This window comes from Aythya marila (genome assembly GCF_965140915.1).
Source record: "Aythya marila genome assembly, chromosome: 5".
In the NCBI taxonomy this organism is placed as follows: Eukaryota; Metazoa; Chordata; class Aves; order Anseriformes; family Anatidae; genus Aythya; species Aythya marila.
The window spans coordinates 16,362,828-16,384,997 of record NC_139046.1 but is presented as its reverse complement, the minus strand read 5'-3'; the positions used below and the strand labels follow the sequence as shown (position 1 = coordinate 16,384,997).

Here is a 22,170-nt window from a genome sequence, read left to right as displayed (position 1 = left end):
CTTGCCTTTGCTGATACCCTCAGTTCCTTCCAGGTGATGGAATTCATGCGTATTGGTGCTTTGCTGACCCTTTTCTTTTCCCGTTACATTATTAATGGGTAATGAAGTTCAGCATCACTGGAGCTAGTGCAATGCATGTCACCTGGTGACACAGGAAGGCATTATCAGCACTGGCCACCTTTTGTCCTCGGTTTCATACATCCTTGGCAAGAACAGATACACATTTGCGTGACTAATATCTGGAGTAGCTTTTGCTAACAGTGTTATGGAGTATTTCACTATAACTCACCTGCCTTTTCCTTCAGCTCATTACTTCTTTCCCATTACCAAATATGACTGTTCCCATCTAGCACACACTTTCTTTTTGCATGGTTACTGGGTGTTTCTTTTAGTTTCTGCTTTAAAGAAAGAAACCAAGAGGTGACAGGGGGTTAACTTCCAAAAGCTGCCCTCCACTGTTTAACTCTGTGTTTGCTGAGATGATGCTGATTAAAATCATAAGTTATTGTATCAAAAAGAAATTTCCTCACCTATGTGACAAGCTGGGTGTTTAGCACAAGTGAAAAGAAAGTTATTTCTATTTCCTTTTTTAAGCATATTTCTCTCATTCTTTTTGCCATTGCCATAACATTGAAAATATATTGATTAAAATCATGAATCTGTGGGCTAATATTCTGAATCAGCAATAGGGATTGCAGAGGATCATACGTTTTCTAAGGAAGCTGTCTCCATAGGGTTGCAAAAGAAAAAAAAAAAAAAAAAAAAACTAAAAATAAAATCTCACTGGGTTTTGGGATTTCAAAGGCTATTTTTATAAAAACTAAATTTTGGACTAAGCATGCTGTGTTAGATTAGGCCTTTGAAGGGACTCTCTTTTAGTAGTTTAAGTCTGACCTTGTTTGAAATACACTACTTTAAGATCCATATCTTTTTTTTTTTTTTTTTAGAATCACCATTGTCATTTTTAAATCAATGAAAAAAAAAAAAAAAGGAAAATTAAAAGACTTGAAATAACAGTAAATCAAAAGCAAGAGTCCTGCTTTTTCCAACTCTGACATCTAAGCAGCAAAACTGAGACAGAAGAACTTTGTGCATGTTCTTCTACATTTTCTCTACTGTTAAAACCAATTAATCAGATGAGTGATGAGCACATATCCATGCATCTATAGCCTTGTTCAGTAGAGCTCTTAAGACCAGAACTGTCAGCAGTCCCACTGGCTGCAGTGTTAAGCACCCATATAAATGCCTTGTTGAATCAGTGCTGCGGCTAGAAACCAGCATTTGATACCATTCTGCTGTTAGACTGTGGGGACTAAAAATGAACAGAATTAGCTCTTTGTCTCTCTGATCAGGACACAGATCTAAAGCAGAGCATGCCCCAGATCTTTAGGATTCCCAACAGCACAATTTCAATATTCTTGTATCTTGTCCATAGCTGAGAATAAGGTCTGACTGGGTGTTACTAATGTGGTACCTCAGGATGGCCCCTCTCATCATGCAACATCTGTTTTTATTTACTTGGAACAAACAAACCTTCCAAAGAGTTCACTGTGTTTGTACCCTCTGTGTCTTGTCCTGCAGGACTTGCTGGGTCGCACTGATCAACCGAGCGCTGTCTGCAGGGCTGGGCCTGGAATTACTCCGATACCTCTTCTGTAGGGGACAAATTTCTGCAGAGTGCATCCTCACACCCTCTCCTCTGAGCCCTGTGCCCTGCAACTGGCAGCACAGGTGGAGGACTTCCCAAAGGCAGCCGCAGGCCCCGCGGGGCACAGGGGCAGGGACGCGTCCATCGCTGCAACCACCAGCCGCCGCCTGCAGCACAGGCCCGTGGTGCAGCCGCGAAGCTCTTGCTGCTATTTTTAGTCAGCAAGATGTCTTGGTCTGCCTTTCTGCAGGCTGCCGAAGGGCAGCCTCACTGGCTGCACAGCGGGGCTGCCAAAAAGGGAGAGCAGCTGAGGTGCCTCTGGCTACTGCTGGCAGACTGCCCCTGAGGGGCTCCGAGAGCGGGTTGAGGCACCACACGGTGCCTCTTCACAGCTCCTGCTGATCTGCCTTGCCTGAGCACTGGTACCCTTGCTCAGGCAAGGTAGGCAGAGGAGACAAAACCAACAGCCGGCAGCAAAAAACACCTTGCAAGTTTGTGGTCTGAAAGCCAGGCGTGTATTATTAGTGTGAGGCAATGTTCCTTGGGACCTGTCTGTCGGGGCCTGTGTGCCCAGTCTGCCTCTGTCGTAGCACGGTATCTTTAGTCTGATACCCCTCGTGCATAAGTGCACTGTGTGTGCATGTCTGCATGCGTGTGTTTGAAGTCCTCACTCCCCCGGAGATTTCCACCTGCTGTTCTGCTTTTACAAGGGACTCCCTTGCTGTGTTTCAGCCCCAGCAGCGATACCAGTGAAGACGGGAAAGAGACACTTCTCTGTCGGGCCACTGCCCTGCGAAACTGCCTCTCGCTTCCAGGAATCAGCATCCTTGATAAACTCATCAAGACCTGTCCTGTCTGGCTTCAGCTGAACATGAACCAGGAAAGGGCTGGGGCGATACTTGGCAAAGAAGCAGCAGGGGTAAGTCCAAAGTGGTTTTTGGTTCAGACAACCACATTTCCTGTCCCTGGTAGAGCTGTTTAGGGGAGCAAGCAGTGTTTCTTTTCATGTGGAAGCAAAAATATTTAGCAACGTGCACTATTTCCACTGCCACTTGATGCTTTAGCCACACACAGTGGCACAAGACAAACTTAATGGCTTTGGGGAGCAAGAAATTTTGTCTGCTTTTATTTACTTAGCATGTGGTTTCATGGGGATGCCATCTTATTCACCCCAAAACCAGGCACCTGTGCCTGGCTTTTCCTGGGCTCATGCTTCTCTGCAGACACCCTCTCATCCAGCCTCCTGCAATATTTTTCCTACAGCTGTGTTTACATTTTATTTCAAGCAAGAGAATTTTTAAATGAATAGTATAAAAATAATATACAAACAAACATAAATGAAACAGCCTTACTTTGCAAGAGAGAAATTTTTCCAGTCAAGGCTGTATCTGGATTGAGGAAGGCCATACAATTCTCCAAGATCTGGAGATTTTCAGAGACATTGGCCAGGTGCAGAATGGGTACAAAGAAGTTGTGTTTTGTTTTTCTTTATTAACCTCTGGCCCTCTGCTAGGCACAAGGATTAACTCTGGAGGGAGTACACGAGCACTATGGTTGCTCAGATGTAGCCTGAACTCAGAGAACTGGAGAGAAGGAGCATGAAGAGCCTCCTTGGCTCGAGTTTGAATCCATCAGGATTATAGGAGGTCTTCATGGGGCGTAGTGGATGAGTGCATCAGCAAATGAGCAGAGCAGAGAGACTTTCCTTAGGTCTTAGGCTAGGCTGAGGAATTGCAATGGAAGAGTTTGTATGTTGACTATTCAAATTTGGAGCAATAAAAAAAAAATCCCTGAAGAAAAGGCTCTGAAATTCTGGAAGTAGCTGGGAGTAGTTTCTATTGCAGTAACTAATATTTGGTGCCCATAAGCTAAACATTTGGAATAGCAAACTTCTGAAAAGCTCAGAGCTTGCTTCAGAAAACCAGCTCTGCAGCAGAGGGAGCTCCCCATTCATGGCATCTTGGTACGGCGGGTTTCAAATGGACCGAGCTGATGGCAGAGCACAGCAGGAACTCACTGCTGATCTGAGGAGGTGTGGGTCTGCCCCGTGGCTGGGTCAGGGTAAAATCTGTCACAGGGCTTACAGCTGGCACTGCTGAATGACCCCAGTGGTGGGATTGCCTGACCAACATGGGCTGCTTGCAGTGCAGCGCCTGCTCCTGAGCAAGGCAGCAGGACGCTGCAGGAGCTGATGGGCAGAGAGACCCCACAGCAGTGCAGGGCCCTGCACCTCACCCTAAGCCAGACTTATCAAATCAGCCAGGCAAATATACTCTAGAAATCTTTTTCCTTCTGCACCCTCTGAAGAGGGAGACCTGAGTGACTCTGACAGAGCCATGTACATACGGCCCTGACCTCCCAGGCTAGGAGCCACTCCCTGCAGGCAGGGCTGTTCCCCACCTCTGAGCAGCTTTGGTGCTGAATCTTGTCCCGGTTCCTCCTCCTCACACCTTCCTCCGGCACGGCTCTGTGCAGGGAGGAACCGAGCTGGCAGGTCAGAGGTGTCCCACGGCAGGGACCAGCAGTGGGCAGCGCCTGCTGATGCCGTGGGAGCTGTGTGGGCTCTGCCGCCCACCTCCCAGAACAGAGCCAAGGCCTTTCCCACCGCCAATGAAAATGGAAGAGACTGGTTGGCATGCCGGTACTGACCCCGGGCAGCAGGGCTGGGTACAGCTCAGAAATCCCACCTCCCTCTCATCTGAGCATCTGTGGTCCAATTTTAGCCTTTGGAGCCATGGCAACTAGGCGCGCTGATCAGAAAACAGAAGTGATTCATTTCTAGGTTTCACTTCTCTCCTTGTTTTAATTTCAAATTAAACACTTGACCACTGCGATGTGAGATAGTGCTGTCTAAGACCCAAGGTAGCAGCAGCAGCAGCCTCTCGAGGTGGGTTGGATGGACCATTCTGTCACACAGGTTGTAAGACCTGAGGAATGGAGAGCCTCTAAGGCTCGTACTTGCAGATACTCTCTTATGTGGAAGGTGGGTGCTGCACTGCATTAGAAATAACCATGTTTCCATCATGAACCTTGAGCCATGCATTTACTTGGATTTTTCTGCACTGTCAGTGGACCTGAGCCTATGGGATTTCTTTTGCATGGCAGAAGCCAAGACCTCATTGTGTGAGGTTGCAAACCTGCTGCAAGGCCGTGTGTTTAGCATGGTTGCTTTAAAGTGCCTTGAGATGACCTTAAGATTGCAAGTCAAGCAGAGAAAAGTCCTGGCTTCGAGAAAAGCTCCTTTTAAATTCCTCTCTCAAGGAATTAATGGCTTCTTGTTAGATTTTCACTACACTGTAATTGATTAATCATTTTATCAACTCACACTTCTTTCTAATATTAATATCCAGACTCTAGAATTAGCCGTTTTTTTAATTCCATTTTTATGAAAATACTTTGACTCTCTCCTGCTATCAAAGAACAGATAAGAGTGCAGATTACTTTGTCTTTGTATCTCCAGCTTCAAGGTACAAGCTAAAAATATACTTGACAATGAGCTCTAATTAGAAACATGGTTGGGAGCTCACACAATGCAAAGAACAAGAGACTCTTATTTTTCTTTCTCCTTTTCCTTTCTCCTTTTCCTTTTCCTTCTCTTCTCCTTCCTTCCTCCCTCCCTCCCTCCCTCCCTCCCTCCCTTCCTTCCTTCTTTCCTTCCTTCCTCCTCTCCTCTCCTCTCCTCTCCTCTCCTCTCCTCTCCTCTCCTCTCCTCTCCTCTCCTCTCCTCTCCTCTCCTCTCCTCTCCTCTCCTCTCCTCTCCTCTCCTCTCCTCTCCTCTCCTCTCCTCTCCTCTCCTCTCCTCTCCTCTCCTCTCCTCTCCTCTCCTCTCCTCTCCTCTCCTCTCCTCTCCTCTCCTCTCCTCTCCTCTCCTCTCCTCTCCTCTCCTCTCCCCTCCTTCCTCAGAATCATCTAGGTTGGAAGAGACCTCCAAGGTCATCTAGTCCAACCTCTGACCTAACACCAACAAGTGCTCCACTAAACCATATCACTAAGTTCAACATCTAAACATCTTTTAAATACCTCCAGGAATGGTGACTCCACAACTTCCCTGGGCAGCCCGTTCCAATGCCTAACAACCCCTTCAGTAAAGAAGTTCTTCCTAACACCCAACCTAAAACTCCCCTGGCGCAACTTTAGCCCGTTCCCCCTCGTCCTATCACCAGGCACGTGGGAGAACAGACCAACAACCACCTCGCTACAGCCTCCTTTAAGGTACCTGTGGAGTGCAATAAGGTTGCCCCTGAGCCTCCTCTTCTCCAGGCTGAACAATCCCAGCTCCCTCAGCTGCTCCTTCATTTCTTTTTCTTTTTTTTTCCTTTTTTTTTTTTTTTTTAATATATTTCACTGGTCCTGTTGAGGTGCTCCCATCCAGAGGCACCTAGGCAACCTGTGGGGATGGGGCTGGCAGGAACTTTATGAAATGGGACAAATGCCTTATGTTCTATGTATGGACACTTGAATCCTTTCCTTCTCAATGTACAAGTGATTTTCTTGCTTTAGACATCGACTGAGACATTCAGGGTGAGTTCTCCATGAATTAGGGCACTTATGTGAGAAACATCACTTGGCAAATTGGGAGTGCTCCTTTCTACTGTTCCTTTAGTGAAACAAGGGGCTTAAGTGGGACATCAGTGATGCATAGAAATCTTGCTGGTTCCTTGGCAGGGCTGAATTTCACCTGAATAAAATGTCCCTTTAGTCATTATTTTTGTCATGTAAAGTTTGACCAGTGGAATGAAGCTAAATTAAGAACATTTAAAGGCAAATTGAACTGATAAGGGACTTCATTGTCAATGACCTAAATTAAACTTCAGAAACTCATGTAACATAGCTAAGCTCTTGATTCCTTTTCTCCTTTTTCAGATGTTCTTGGTTAGGAAAGAGGGTAATGTGAACAACATGGTCCTTGCAGTCCGCCTGCCCGTCCAGAATGAGGTTCCTGATGTGCTGGAGTACACCATTAAAGAAGAAAAATCAAGTAAGCTCTTTACATTTTTTTTCTCTCGTTCTGGTATTGTACAGAATCCTCTTGTGATTACCATCTGATTACCAGCATTTATGTAATCTCACTTGCAACACTCAGGTTCCTCTTGTGAGGGGCAACAGATTTTGATGCTATGGTGTTGTTCAGTTAATATTTCCTGCAGCTGCTTTACCTCAGCTCCTCTGCGGTTCTGCACCTTTTCTTATCATTTACTGACACGCAACAGAAAAGTAAAGCACCCCCAGATGAGCAGGCCAGTGCTTTGATCAAATGAAAGGAGCTGCTTTTCACCAGCTGGAAGTCCTGGGCAAAGTGCAAGGCCCTCACAGACTAACCCTTGTTAACTCAGCAACTCTGTCTCTATTTCTGCCACTGAATTGTTGACTGTGAGCTGTCTGACATTTATTACATTCCCTTTGCACACATCTTATATGGTTCTACTGAACAGCTGTTTACTCCTAAATTGTTTGACAGTTCTCAGTGCCTCTCTGTCTCTGGGACGCAGCTGGATCTTGGGCCTGGTGGTATCAGTGCTGCTCCCAGACAGCCAAGCCTGCTGCAAGGAAGCGAGAATGAACCTAGTTCACAGTCAGGCACATCTGCTGCAGCCCTTGGTATAAATGGATGTGCAATGCATGTGATTTCCACTTTCCAAGTAATATTTGCAAACATGGGAATTTTAGGGTAGTCATACAAACATGCACTTGGAAGAGTTCATCAAAATGTCTTCATATGGATCATTTATATGAAAACAACCAAATTGTCCGCCACTCTGCTCCTAAGCCATCCCCCTGGGGTGTACGTTTTACTCTCTTCTAAAACACCGGCACTTCCGCTGGTCAGTGCTGTGGTTTATTTGTTCCCCGTTGCTACTTGCTCAAATTGTTTTTTTCCTTCCCATGTACATTTCTTTACTTGTGATGCCCCTGCATCACAAACAGGTGTTAAAGCCAGAGGGACAGCTGAATCTCCTGAACTGCTCTAATATCAAGCAGAGGCCAGGGGCTGCCAGTGTTGCTCCTGCACAGAGCACAGCTGCCTGCCTCCTGGAAGCTTTCTCCCTCATCTGTGTGCACCTCGGAGCATGCACTTGGGGAGACAGCACATGCATCAGTGCTCCTGAACAAGGGCAGGAGGAGCAAAGCTTTTGCCACAACTTCAGGTGCCCAGATTAAGAATGCAGGGGCAACGGTTAGCTGCAGGATGTGGAAACTTTTTTTTTTATATACACTTATTTGAAGTTGAGCTAGGGCTTAGGTTTTACATTGCGGAGAATTACTTTTTCTTTGGGGATAAAAGTTGAAAATTTGAATCTTGCCATCCTAAAAATGTCATTTATAGAAGTGTTACTGCCTCACTTGTATCCTATGCCATAAAATTTGATTTCTTTGAGGACAAGCAAAATGAAATGTAGTATAAAAATTTCACTGTGAGTTAGTCTAGTTAGAAAGACTTTTATGTCATGGTTTTGGAACTTATTTGCTTACTACTTCTAACTTATCACTAACTTAACATGAAGGACGTGTTCAAAGACACAGCTCTCCGATAGGAACAAGACTAAAATCAGTTTCCACTGCTTTCATACAAGTTGCAAAGTACATGGAACAGCGTAATTAAAAATTAGCTCTCATTCTAAGAGCAGGAGAGCTGTCACTACATATGCAGCAATTGCTGCAGCCATGAGGCTGGTGCATTCCTGTGGAGGATATTCACATTATTTTTAGCTTGAGTTCAGTCACTGTTGAACTGTAGAAAGCATCATTTCTCCATACTGCACCATTTTGACAGGAATGCACTGGGCAAGCAAATGATCATGCTTTTGCTTCCTTTCTCATTTAGTGTAAGTAGTTTGGCTTTTGAGTTTAGAGGAAACAGAATGGATTCTTATTTGTAAAGCCAAAGGACTATATTTGGTACAAGGGGAGATTTACATCTGTGGTGTCTCAGAGTAACCTAACACATTAGCTTTTATTTATGGTTTCTGCGCAACTCCAAGCCCTTTCTAAAGTTTCTTAGAAAATGAAATTGTATGTTTTCAGAATGCTTTAAAAGAGTTACAACTAGAATCTGAGCTTCCCTGCTAAAGACACTGCTATGTTTGGATGGCCTTAGCTTAATAAAGTGCACTTTAATCTTCCGTGTTGCTACATAACACTGCGTAAGGGTAGGAGAGCTCTGAGTGTGCGCAGTGAGTAACTGCAGACCAAAGATGTTATCTTGCTTTGTAATGCATGTTTATGGCAAACAAAGTGCTACAATTCCTAATAGTGTGTAAAATACACCAGCTGTATAGCTGTATACCACTGTAGACTGGCAGAGATTTTCCAGGCATCTAAGTCTTCAGCTTCAGAAAATTAAGGACTCTTTAGTTCTTCCATGCTTCCTCAAAGGAGGCTTCAGCCTCCCACTGAACATCACAAGGAGGAAGATAAACCCTCCTAATAGCTACCTACTCTTTGAGTCTGTATGAAGTGCAGCAGAGCTGGTGCTCTCCCAGTGTTCAAAGGGAGTAGTTGTAATTCCCCTGCCATTCAAGAATCCCCTTTCCCAGCTGTGTTGGGGACAAGTGGCTTCATTTCTGCTGCCTGGCTCCTAATATTTTCTCTCTGAGTTGACGCATAAGCAAAGAGCTGTGTAATCTACCCCATGGAGAGCTACTTACCCCATTTTGACAGCTGACTCCTCATAGAGGGGATAAAGAGGTGGGAACAGGTTCTTCTCCCTGTTATGTCAGTGCGGCCCATTTGACTCCACAGATTTGATTGTTCTCAGCAGGACACAGTCAGTTGTAAAGTGAAAGCTGAATTTGCCTTGACATACATAACTCAGACTTTATGAAGATTCTCCCTTCCAGTTAAAATTCAAGTTGCAACCTACCTCAGCTTGCTATTTTAGAGCACCTTGCCAGCTGCTTCTTGTCCTCCTTATGAGTACTCAGCGCAACCTCAGCATCAGAGGTGACACAAAGGAGCACGCTCTGTCCTTAGAGGGATACACACAGTGATATGATGGTCCTGTGCCACCTCTGCAGTGATACCTGTCCCTCATTTTCAGTATATGCAGCTTTAAACGGCAAGTTTTACTCCTCAGCTTTTTGTAAAATTCTACTTTCCTGCCATCCTACATTCCAGATGATATCTGAAGAGGTTTTCCCCAGAATTGTAATGATGCTACAGAGGTTGCAACCCTGATATCTGAAGAGGCTTTCCCCAGTATAGTAACGATGATACAGAGGTTGCAACCCAGCCTCCAGGGTCCATATATAGATGGCCATTCACTGAAGCACAAAAAGGGAAGTTTCCTAGCCAAATAATGGTGCTTCATTGTTTTGCTCTTTCCCCATATCAGATCTGCCTTGTTGATATTGGATGAAATATTTAGGGAAGTATATTTTTTTTGAGGGGAAACCCGAATTTAATTGTGATTTATTTATTTTTTATGGAAATCCCCAAAGAGCCCACTAGGTAGGAAGGTCAAGAAATCAGTCTTTCCATTTTTTCCTAGGGAGTTTTCACCTGCTTTATGAAGTAGCTCTCAAAATTATAAAACAGGAGAATAAAGAGAGTGGATTTTAAAAATTTCCTTCTTCATCTTTGGTTGTCCTTCCTTCAGTGACAGGGAGGCCAAAGCCTGGTCCAGCAGCAGGTGTGATAGTGATAGATAGATGCCATGTGGTTCTTCAGAAGACTGAGAAACCCAACAACATTCAAAGTCTTGGATCTCTGTGGTTTTGCTTCTTGTCCTGAAGGATCCCTTACTTCTCGCTCAGATACACCATAGCACAGTGGAAATCTTCCAGAAAGAAGGCATGCTACAATATTTCTTCCATTTAAAGATACAACTTTGGGAGATAGCTCTCAAGCTCTGCTAAAATCTCAACCACTTTGGGTGCTTTCAGCCACTTCACACCAAAACAGAGCCTTAGCCTCACGCACCTCAAGACCTGAGCACCATTTCCTTAGATTCTTACCTTCAACTATAATTTCGTTTTTTCAAATTCCCTTGTCAGCTAACAGGTCATAACCTCAGGTCTTGATTCTCCTTCCCTTTACATGTATCTGGCCAGAAATCATGCCACGTGTCAGTGACATTGCAGCAGTATTAAAAAGAAATGAATTAGATGTGAGTTGACATTATACTTCTCAGGAGCCCTGCCTATATGCTTTAGTGTATAACATGTAGTATTTGTTTTCTCAGCTCTTCTGTACTGAAAAAAGAGGATGTGATTCCTTTCCAGATATGTAAAATTAAGGTAAATAGAAGAAGTATCTGCAGTTGCAAAGAATAGGGGAGAGCTTATTATTATCGTGTTTTATAGAAATAATTACGGAATTAATTTGCCAAGTCATTACTGCATAGTGAATGCTAGACAATAAAGGGAGGTGACACAGTGTGAAAATCAGAGTCCTTCTCTGCTGAAGAAATTCTTTTCAGAGGTGTGAAGCTACATGCAGAGAGGAGCCACACAGACTGACCCCATGTGGGTTCCTCCAAGCTATTTCCTTCTGAAACCTGCTCTGAATTCCCAGTGTGGTGCTTCACAGAGAGGGATGCTGGACTCTCAGATACCCAAATATAATGAATTCAAATTATTTTAAGCATAAATTAGCAAGAATTAACCCTTCCCAGGGGACCTGGATTCCCAGGTCTGCTCCTGTAGTCCTGACGCACAGCTTCAAGCCTAACCAACTGTGGAAGAGATGCAAAATTGGAGCTTGGGTTTTTAAGGATGAAATTAAACAGCTATTCTTCATGTTTCAGGCTTCACCTCTATTGGCACAGAGTACTGAAAATGCCTTGTTGAATCTTCTCTTAAAAATATCCTTTGCAGTAACATCTCTCCCTCTGGGAGCTCAGTCATTACAGATAGACAGAGGAGGCAGGTGCTGGACCTGTCACGGTGGTGACCCTGAGCTACAAACACTGTTTTCCCTTGAAGTCTGTATGAGCACATTTCCCCTTACATTTGTGAGCTTTCTGTTCCCAGCGTGGCTTCCGTGCCACCTTCATCTATCCCTTGGTCATCACACTGTACTCCAAGTGACTCATTATTTTCCTTTATTTCTCCCTTCCCACCGTCATGGCTTAGCTGTTTCATCACTTTGAACTGGTTTTATCTCTGCTGCTGTATTTCCCGCTGATCTCAGCTGGACTCAGCTTCGCCATCCTGCAAGGTTGTTCACAGGGACAGTCGCCCACCCACTCCTGCAGGAAAACCCTGCAGTGGAACCTAGAATCTCCACAGGGCTGTTTGGGCATCAGCAGGTTTGTACTCTGCAGTGTCCATGTCCATGTCCATGGCATTGCCTTTCTCAGAGCCTTCTCATTTGCTGGCAGCCAGTGACTTGTCCTCAAAACATTCTCTTCCCCCAGGGGAAGTTCCCACTGAGGTGGAGGTGACGCAGGGAACAAATGATATGGCCTGAAGCGGTTTGTCACTCATAAAAGTGCTGATGTGGCAAAACACCTTATTTGGCCTTTCTTAATTTTAGATTCAGCTGAGGAAGTGCAGGCTGGATCCAATGCAAAATGCTTGAGGCAAACAGCTGAGATTTAGAAAACTGGAATAAAAGGAGTCAAGTAAAACATACAGCACTGGTTTACCTGCTGAGTTAGGTATCTGCTTTGACCAAAGGAAATCTGTTTTATGTGAAAGTTCCTGAGAAGCTGACCACTTTGTGCATCCACCTGCTGAGTCCTGCCTGTCAAGACAGTGACAAGTCACACGAGGTCTAGAGGCAGCAGGCCCTGCTGGGGTGCCAAAACAGCAATGCAGGCAAGCAAAGGTGTTCCTGTGCACACAAGATTTTAGGAAGTGTGAACTGAATCAGAAAAAAAAAAAAAAAAAAAAAAAAGGAGGAGGAAATTTAAGGGCTAAGCTTTCAAAATCTACTTTCTTGCCTTAATAGACCCAGTTAGGTGCAGTCCCTAATGCCATGAAAACCAGCCTAACCCTCAGCAGACAGCTCTGTCCATCACTGCAAAGCTACTTCAGCCACTTCTACATTTCCATTCCTCCTTGCCAAGCACAGATGGGTAACTTTTTGATAATTAGACCAAGCCATTTGCACAGGATAAAAAGGGCATACATATACAGTTGTTCTGACTGGCCTGTATAGGTAACAGATGGTAATTAAGCAATAGTAATAAGGCAGCAGTGTGTTTACAAAGGGTCATTAGAGTAACATGGGGATGGACTTTGCACATTTCTGCAGGCTTAGCTCTAAACAAAGCTCCTGGAAGCCCAGTGAGCATGCCTGGCACAACGGCAGAGCTTAGACACAAGGGATGCAAACTCCTCCTGTGTCCCTGTGTGGGTCGGCAGGTCCACGTGCATGAGGGCACTCACTGGGTGATGCTGGGCAAGGCATGGAGGAGGAAGCAAACTGACTAGCAACAACTCAGCAGATGCTCTTCGTAGGGCCAGACCCCTTTGGATGCTGGTAATAGACTTGCCTATTGCTCTTCATTGGCACCCTGGCCACTGTGGCCAGACATAGCCTGCTATGGCAGATTTCCCTATTTTATTTTGTTAACATTTCTTTTAATACATGTTGCTGAGGCTGGATTAGCAGCTTTAGGGCCCAAATCCTCATTGCTTACCTGGCATAGGATGGTCAGCAGTGTCTTCTCAGACAATCTCCAGTAAAGTACTGCTCAGATGAGGTCATGGGAAAAAACAGGAGGACGTCTCAGTCACTGCAGCTTACTCACAGTTTAGCTTCTTCTTGAGCATAGAAAGTTGTGTGCATGATCTTTGTGATATCAATATATCTGTGGAAATGTTGGCAGCTTTCGCAACAGCCTCATCAGTTTTGCAAGTCTTTTTGTTAACACCCTGTCTGCTGGAATCAGGAAGCAGAGTGAAGATACGAAGAATTAGGTTTTTTTTATTTTTTTTTCCTCAGAAAGAAAGCAAGCTTGTAATCCTCACAGCTGCAGAGTAAAACTAAAAGATGAAACCAGAAAATTTTCTGTAGACTCAGAAAACAGAGTATATAGGAAAATAACCTATAAGAAAACAATCCCATTTTAAAAATTCATTTTAATTGCATTTAATTTTGATCCCTTATGATTTGACATGAAGATGGAAAAGATGGAAATCTCTGTTACTGACTGAGGTCGGAATCTCCAGATCTTCCACTTGTTAGGTACATACAATGAACTGAAGTATGTGCTTATATTCCTGACAATGACTTCTAAGATGAAGCCATTTATTTGGGTAGCACCTTCAGATTTTCACTGGAAGTAGAGCTGTAGGTTTTCCAGACATGGCTGGACAAAGTCTTGAGCAACTTGGTCTGACCTCTTGGCTGACCCTGCTTTGAGCAGTTGGGCTTGGGCTAGAGGCCTCCTGGGATCCCTGCCAGCCTGATGGTCCCACGAGAGGGAACCGAGCAGTGACGCTGAGTCAGCCCACAGGCGAGCTGAGGGCGGATGGCACGCCTCAGAAGGAAGAGCAGCAAAAGCTGTTCCCACCCTCTAAGACCCATTTGCTGGGAGAAATAGCACGAAGATTTACAGGGGGTGGTGGAGCGGGGTGGGTGTGAAAAAGAATAAATAAATATTTCCTAGGTTAGTGTACCTCCTGTGACAGCCACAACGCATAGCCTTCCTTTCTTTGGTAGATACCTTGTGTATGGGGGAAAGGAGAGAATGTGTTCTGCCTACCCAATCATTGCGCATTTCCAGTTGAGTTAGCCCACATGACATATCTCAACATGCTTGAAAAGGCCCAGGAATGCCCTACAGATGAAGCTTAATGCCCCTTGGCATATTGCAGGCTGAGGCAGACTCCATCATGTGGCGTTAATAGCACTGAAAGGCGTCTGGGCTGTTTTGTGCAGGTGCTAAAGGGACTTTTCAGTTGGAGCAGGCAAATCTAAGAAGTAAATGTTCATCCTGTCCTCTTTGCAAATAGAGCCTCTGGAGACAACCTCTGACTCATCAAAGAATGGGCAGAAAGGTCCGCCAGAAAGCACATGCAGTTATTTCTGTTCCCACTAGTCCTTCTCCAAAGGGTCACTTCAGCCGAAGTGGCCGGCTTCCTTGAATGGAAACCCTGCAGCTTTCAACACCGGAAAGAAGAATTCTTCGTACTGTAAACGTGGGCATGAAAAGCATGGTAGGGCTATTTATAGCCCTGATTTCCTCCGAATAGATGAGAGGCTAAACCTGACATTATGGACTGAAAAGATAAAGTTATTTATATTTTTGATGCCCCATGCTGCTATTCGGTGATCAAGCAGACGAAGAGGGGACTGCCATGGCAACCACTTCACGAACCACCATGCAGACTTGTCTACCAGCCAGAAAGGTCACTGAGCATCTCAAAATTCAGGTTTACTGTAGAATGTGATTTTAGTGTATATATGTATATATATAGAGAGAAAGAAAGCAAAAACATTCGTAGTCCCAGTAACTAGTAGCTAGGGTACGGCAGTCACGACCTCAAGCAGATGGAAACAGGTGGGGGCACTGATCCCAGGAGAGGCAGGGGCCAGGTTTCAGGTGAGTTCAGGCTGTAACACTGTGCCAACACCACTATCACAAGAAGCGCTGTCACTGTCCCTCATTTGCTGGGTACATTGTGTCTGTGTCCTCGTGCCCCTCTGCTCCCATGGTGCTCTCCCCCATGGCCGTCATGGAGTGAGCAGCACAAGCGTGGGGTGCAGGAGTGGGGCAGCATAGGGGGCAATGCTTCATTAGCCAGTGGTGCTGCCATGTGCTGGGCTATGTGAAATAAACCTAGAGGGAAGAAGGAATCGATATTGGGATGGAATCCCACCAATATGAGGGACATCACACCTGTTTCATAGGCTGAAAGCTGGGGCACAGGTTGCTGTAGGTGTCCACCACTGGCCCCGAGCAAGCCCAGCTCTGGGATGAGTGCTGTATTTACAGGGCCACAGAGAGGTGCTTTGCCTGCCAAGCACTCAGCGCTGTAACCCTGCCTTGCTCAGCACTGCTCAGACTTCTTCCTGGGCTTTCTGTGTACCCTGACAGGCAACTCCGCTGCCATAGCGGGAGGGAAGCCAATTTTTCCAGCTTACTTCAGAGGGATGTTTCCCTTTATTGCTATTTGATGGAGTGTGTGACTGAGGCAAAGTAAGAAATTATTGTCAGCTCTGGACCTGACTAGCTGGAAAAAAGCAGAAGTGTGTGGAAAAAATAATAACAGACTTATCAAAGCCCGTGGGAGAAAAGCTCCCTCCTCTTTTCTCTCACCAAAAATGCCTGATTCCCCTAATTCCATCCCAATTAAAGAAATCATACATTTCAGCAGCAGAACTTGTCCGAGACTTTTTTTTTTTTTCTTTTTTTTTTTTCCAAAGGTTAGTTGTTCAATGAATAATAAAAGTTTGTGTATTTTTAGCAGTGGTAGCTGGAAAGGCTGAAGACATAGTTCACCTTACGCTTCAGATTTTAAGCAGTTTAATTGCATATAAGGAGGCCTTGGGGCATGCAGGCTAGTGTCCTATTTTCCCTATAGTAAATGAAATTACTCCTGTTCAGCGACGTAGGTGCCTTGCCGTTAAGGAGAGTAGACTGCCGAGTGCTACCTTGTCAAGCAGTTCCTGTTGCTGCCGATGGTTTTCTGCAGTACAGCTCTGAAGACGTAGAGCTACCCTACTTATCTTCAGATTGGCCTCGCTCAGACACAGATAACAATCTGCCTGCATCACCCAGTGTGCAACATGGGCTAATTTCCCCTGTTTATGTGTCGTTTCTTGATAACAAGAAAAGTCTACCATCACCTACACAGCTTCTCGGGATGAAAAAAACTAACGTCAAAGTGAGTCCGCCCCACGGCACAGCATCACTGGGCCCCAGGCCTGTCCCCCAGCTCAGGGCGTGCGGTTTTGTCCTTGCCTTCTGCTGGATTTCTCCTGTACCCACAGCCTAGATGTCTTTCTCAAGGTTAGTCAACCTGCCCATGGCAAGGACAAGCTCCCTGTTAACCCCCTCACTATTAACCCTGAAAATCAATTCGGTTTCAAGGAGTTCCCACTCGGGAGACCACTCTGAAGTAGGAGCCCAGAGTCTTGGTTTGGTAAGAACCATAACCGAGGCTTTGGGGGATGTTGTAAAACATGGTATGAGGACACATTTTATAACCTGTTGTGCAAGTTCATCATTTCTCTTCTAAATGCAAACGTGCACAAGGAAAGCAGAAAGTCTCACCAAGACTCACTTGCCTGAGCTGAGTTCCATGTCTCTTTGACACACCGCTGATTTTAAACATAAAACACTTGTGGGACTGCTTTTTCAAGATGTAACACCGCCAGGTTTCTGTGTGGTTTGCAAGTTGTTTTGGAAACATTCTGGTTACTTATAGCGGTCGTTTAAAAAAAAAAAAAAAAAAAAAAAAAAAAGCTCTCATCCTGAAAAGTTCCCTCCCCTCTCTCCATGCAAACATTTTCATTTTTAGCCTTTAAACTAATAGGATTGTAGGGAAAGAAGCTCTCAGAGTCTTGTTAGCCTTGTTAATCCTCACTTTTTTTTTGCCTTGTTTTGCACTCCCAAGGGGCATAATGCAAAATCTGTGTGTAATCAGAGCTAGAGAATACGCATGCTGTTCTAGAACAATATTGGTTTACCTGACTCTGCTTAGTACCTTGAGGATTACCTCAAAATTAGCTTACCTGTTTTAAAAGAGCAACTCTAAATCTGAACCCACAATACCAGTGCCCCTATCTGAATAGCAAACCAGAACAAATGATAAATATTTTTGCCTTTGAACAGTTTGCTATATGAAGATGTTAAAGAAGAATTTAGGCTTGCAAATGCAGTAAATAAGAAGTGCTCAAAGTACTATGAGAGCAGTAAGGACCTCTTACTTTGACCTTTGAGTAGGATCCTCCAAGTCAGTGAGAATACAATCTATCCTATTGAAGAGTTTAATCAGAAGACCATCTTCAGCCAGGCTTGCAATCAGGCAAGATCACTGCTCTTGGAAGCAGACGTATCACTTTGTACATCTATTGCCTGCCCTGCTGCCTCTGACGTTTCAGAGTGGGCTAGTCCCTTTCTTCACTCACCTTTGCGAAGTGTGGTCTTTCATCCTCTTCCTGGAAGTCTCTCACACAGAATGTGGTTCTGGGTACCAGATGACTTCCCTTAAAAATTTTAGAAAACTTCCTTTTTCTATATGATTAACCTCAGTCCTACAGTATTTCATGATGCACCTCAGAGCCAGAGAAATGCTCTTTTCTCCAAAGTTAACAGGAAAAAAAAATGGTGCTTGGTAAAATGTGTATGTTTCATAAGATGTGTTTTTCCCAGAAGGGTTGACTCTCAATATTATCTATACAGCCTAGAAATCGCTGCTAGGAACTAAAGTCACAGAATTACAAGTAGCAGCATCCTTTCTTGTTACACAGGCCCTTTGTATATCTGAAAGCTTCATTTACCACAAAAGGTTTTACCAAGGATATTTGCCATCTGAGAGCAAGTACCTGCACTCAGTTTGACTTCTCAGCCCCAAGCCCTGGCAATCTGAATCACCACACTGGGCAGTGTAAATCTTGTACCATCATTGTAACGTCTAGGTGGATGCTGAGTTACCCATGAAGATGTGGCTTCTCCAGGAATGATCCCACAAAGCTCAACTGCTTACAGCAGGGAGCACTCCGATGAAAGGTGTCACCCTACCCCCTGGGTGTCTTTGGAAGCCACCTCAGTCCTCAGCATTTCAGAGAGGCCACGTTTTCCTCCCAGTCCCTGCTGTATGAGAGCAAGAAAACAGACCCTGCAAGGCTACATCTGAAACTCCAGGTAATCTCATGTTGTCGTCTGGTAGAGGGAAGGAGTCGTGGATTTTCCCAGCTTCTGTCTGAGGGAACATTGCAAACCAGGTATAGGATTTCCACTTTAAGATGTTTATTTGAGTTCTGCAAAAGAAACACGGGCTGAGGATCTGACAAGAAAAACAAGAGCTTTGAATCTCAACAGCCATTAGCCAGATAGATTGTGCTCTGATCTTAAGCCCTGACACGATGGATAGTGCCCATGGGTCTGCCAGGGCTGTTCACATGGATACTTGCAAGAAAAGCACTGAGGAGCTGTGACACTTTTCTTCTGGCAGGGTTAGCTGTGCTTGAAGTACCCTTGAGAGCTTGAAGTACCCTCTCAGCGCCTGCTGAAATCCTATTCACAATAAGGAGGAAATAGAGCAGTGAAATGACTGTAATGCATTCCTGCTTGAGCATCCTGCAGCAGAGGCAAGGAGTCCAGGCAGCAGCAAGAATTTGTGCTGAACTACAGGCATGGAGTTTTAGTGTGCACGGAGGGGCTGCCCATCTGCTTGGGTGAATGTGGGTGAAGCAGAGCACAGTGTGGTGGCTGAGACCCCCATGGCTATGAGACGTGAGGAGGGTCTTTTATTCTTAACACACGGTGTAAAGGGAAACCATGCACTTTGCAAAGTGTCCCTTCCACTCCACTCACCTCTGGTGTGACGGGACTGCAAAGGCCTGCATTTTGCACCTTCTTTTTTTTTTTTTTTCCACTGAATATTCATAATTTCATTCTGTCTAATACAATTACACCCTGTGAAGAACGTAGTTTAAAGGCAGATTTCTCTTACAGTCTAGACCTAAGCTCATTAACACTTTATCACTTTCATAATTCATTAGTTTCAATTTCCCAAGAACTGCCACCAGCAGTGATTTTTTTCGTCATTGCCAGAAAGATTAAACTCTGTAGGAAACCATAGAATTGTAATCCTGTGAGAAAGCATGAGTTGGATGCACAACAGAAGACTGTCAGAAGTCCAAAATAGGGAAGTTTCTGGTTTCTGCTCTTTCTCATTGAGGAGAAAATAATAATAAAGGAAAGAAACAACCGTCAGCTTCACGAAAGAGTCACTAGAAAAGACAAGAAAGACAAAATAATCCTGGGTTGCCTAAGACAGACTAGAACTGCAACAAAAAGGAAACTACATCTTAGACATCAAATGGAAGAAGCAGAAACAGCTGATTACAGAAGAAAAAAAAAAATTAAAAGGCCTTGACAAAAGAGAATAGATAAGCACTGACGGTGTTTTACAGGAACACAGCATGGGTCATAGAGTGCCACTGAAAAAGTCTTTGAAAGGTAATAGAAGAAGCAATGTCGGGGACAGACACAGGAGCTCGCCTGCAGAGCTCTTGCAGACATGAAGACACCACAAACACTATAAGGACTTCTGCCAACATGATCTAAATTTCCCTGTCTCTAGCTAAAGCTCTTTCTCTTAATACTACCAGCAGTCTAGTGCATGAAGAGGAGCCAGCAGGACTTTGCGTGTGCTCAGGGAACAGGAGCAACGATGTGAAGGGTTATGTCACCCCCTGACATTCCTCAGGAGAGAACAACAAGTATGAGAGCCAGGCCTGCGCAACTGCTCCTGCCACCGGCTGTGTTCACGCCTTCCCTTGGAGGCGTAGGAGCATCGGCATCTGGAAGCAGGGCAGTTGGTAACCTCTGCCTCAGAGACATCCCACGTGCATGGCAAGTAGCAGAAGGTTCATGGCTGAAGGTAGCTGAACAGGCAGCAAAGCCAGTCGGTGCTGTTCACTGGCAAAGGTCAGAGCAAGCAATGTCATGGCAACTGAGGTATCGAGTGAGAGACATATGAAGGAGAGAAATGCCCAGGAGAGGTCTGGTTAAAGGGAGTTATCATCTTAAATCTTAAAAAATGGAATCACTCCCATGACACCAAATCTCACAGCTTGCCAGAATCTGGAAAGATACAAGCACATCTCAAGCACATCGAGGCTGGACCTCTGAGGATGGCTGTGTCCTCAGTAGTCCCATGTAAACACAACTGCTGTAGAACAAGAAATTCACATCTTTGAATTCAGATGTCTCCAAAGGATTACAGAAATATCAAAAACAGTGAATGGGACTAACAGCTCCATTAGAGAAGAAGAAGTTGAGGTAATTGGGTCCCATGAGCCTGTATAAGCAGCAAGAAGACGGGAATTGGGGTGGTTTGTCCATGTGACCAGAACAACAGGACTTGCAAATGCAAATCTGCAGGGAAAAATCAAAGAGGAGAGGAAGGCAGAATGCCCAGGGACAGTATGACTCAAAAACATCAGCATCCAGATAGAGAAATGATGGGGAGTTCAAAAGAGAGAAGGAAACTGGAGGACAGATTCCAGTCAGTGCCCAGAGATGACATTCTTCAGAGCATGTTGGTGAAGTGAAAGGGAAGATGAAATGATCATAAATATTTACAGCAGTGTGTAATCTGGCTATGTCCTGCTCTCTTACCACTTAGTAACAGGGCAGAAAACAGAGCACAGTCAACAGAGAACCACTAGCACATGTTACTAAAGTTTCCATCACCCCTAATAATAAAAATAATAAAAAAAAATAAATCTTTGTTTCAGGCTGCTTAATCCTGATCTCCACATTTCCCCTTTTGTTCCCTGAAGGTGACATCTTTTCTGTGGGCTTCTAAATATTAGGCAAAACTCAATATGCTGTGACAATGTCTGGCTCACAGAGCCCAGCCTGTTTTTGCTCTTCTTTTTCATCATATTTTTGTCATCCTGATGCTGTTCTGGTGAGAGGAGGAAATTTGCTTGTACTTCAGGTGCCCTGGGTGTAGTTCATGAACCCAAGAAGGGTGGATTTTGCCTGCTGCAGTTTTCAGCAGGATTGCACCAGCCTGGCAGAAAAGTGTCTGCTTATAGCTTTAGTAGAAGTCATGAGTTCCTATGTGTGACAACACCGTGATTCCTCCCTGAGCAGCAGTGCTCACACCAGTGAAACGTCCCCAGCTGATCCCAGCATATCCACTGGCAGAGAAGAGCACCTCTCCCGGCCTGTCTCCTCCAGGCAGGGTGCCTTGAGGCGTAATGGCACTGGGCGAGAGAGGCTATGTCCCCAGCAGTCAGCAGAGCCCTTTTAGCTGTACAAACTTGCTATTTTCTGCATCTTTCCAAGAAGAAGAAACACACAGCAGGACCCACACTGCAAATTTCTCCAGTGGTCTCTACAAGCGAGACCACCAGAGGTGTTCCCACGCTGAACCATCACCTGCCCCCAGCAGCAAAGCAGCTTGCTGGGGTCAGACAGCAGGTGATTGTGGGGGGAAAAAGCAAGTTAAGGAAAAACTCTTGCTGTTTCTGTGTGTGCTGCAGCAGGGTGTGTGCCCCCACACCAGTCCTCGCGGTGCTGTGACCCTGTCACTGTTCAGAAGCAATCTGGGGCAGAGTACTGGTCCTGATGGTGGCAGTGTCTTGAGTAATAAGACAGCTAAAGCAGTGCCTTTCTGTTCTTACCTGTTCCAGGCCACCCCAAAGCGTCCCATCAGGGCTGTGCATCTCTGTATGATGAATTCTTTGGCACCTAGACTGCCTTAGCTGTATAATGCCTGGTGATTTGTGGCATTTTGTGCTATGTAATTATATATGGGAGGAAATGTAACTGTATGGTGACAAGATGCTTCTATGTGGATACTCCTCTCCTGACACTGAGGTGCTTGGACTAATCCTTTGTTAAAATCCAGCTCCCAAATGGCAGCTTCCTGGCACAGAAACAA

The 22,170-nt window shown here is 45.0% G+C and overlaps 1 protein-coding gene across 4 annotated transcripts in view; it reads left to right on the top strand.

The window, feature by feature from the left end:
• The window catches only part of RIN3 (Ras and Rab interactor 3), a 71,871-nt gene that overhangs the window by 16,628 nt on the left and 33,073 nt on the right, over positions 1-22,170 (top strand). For 3 of the 4 annotated variants that reach the window (XR_014317504.1, XM_082760457.1, XM_082760459.1), the window contains exons 2-3: positions 2,381-2,567; positions 6,512-6,626. Coding sequence is in view for 3 of the 4 variants with exons in the window: in XM_082760457.1 (XP_082616583.1) it covers positions 2,381-2,567; positions 6,512-6,626 (302 nt within the window). In the remaining variant the exon portion in view is untranslated. Of the gene's footprint in view, positions 1-2,380; positions 2,568-6,511; positions 6,627-22,170 lie in introns of those variants that run through there. The other variant, XM_082760458.1, reaches the window with a different exon arrangement.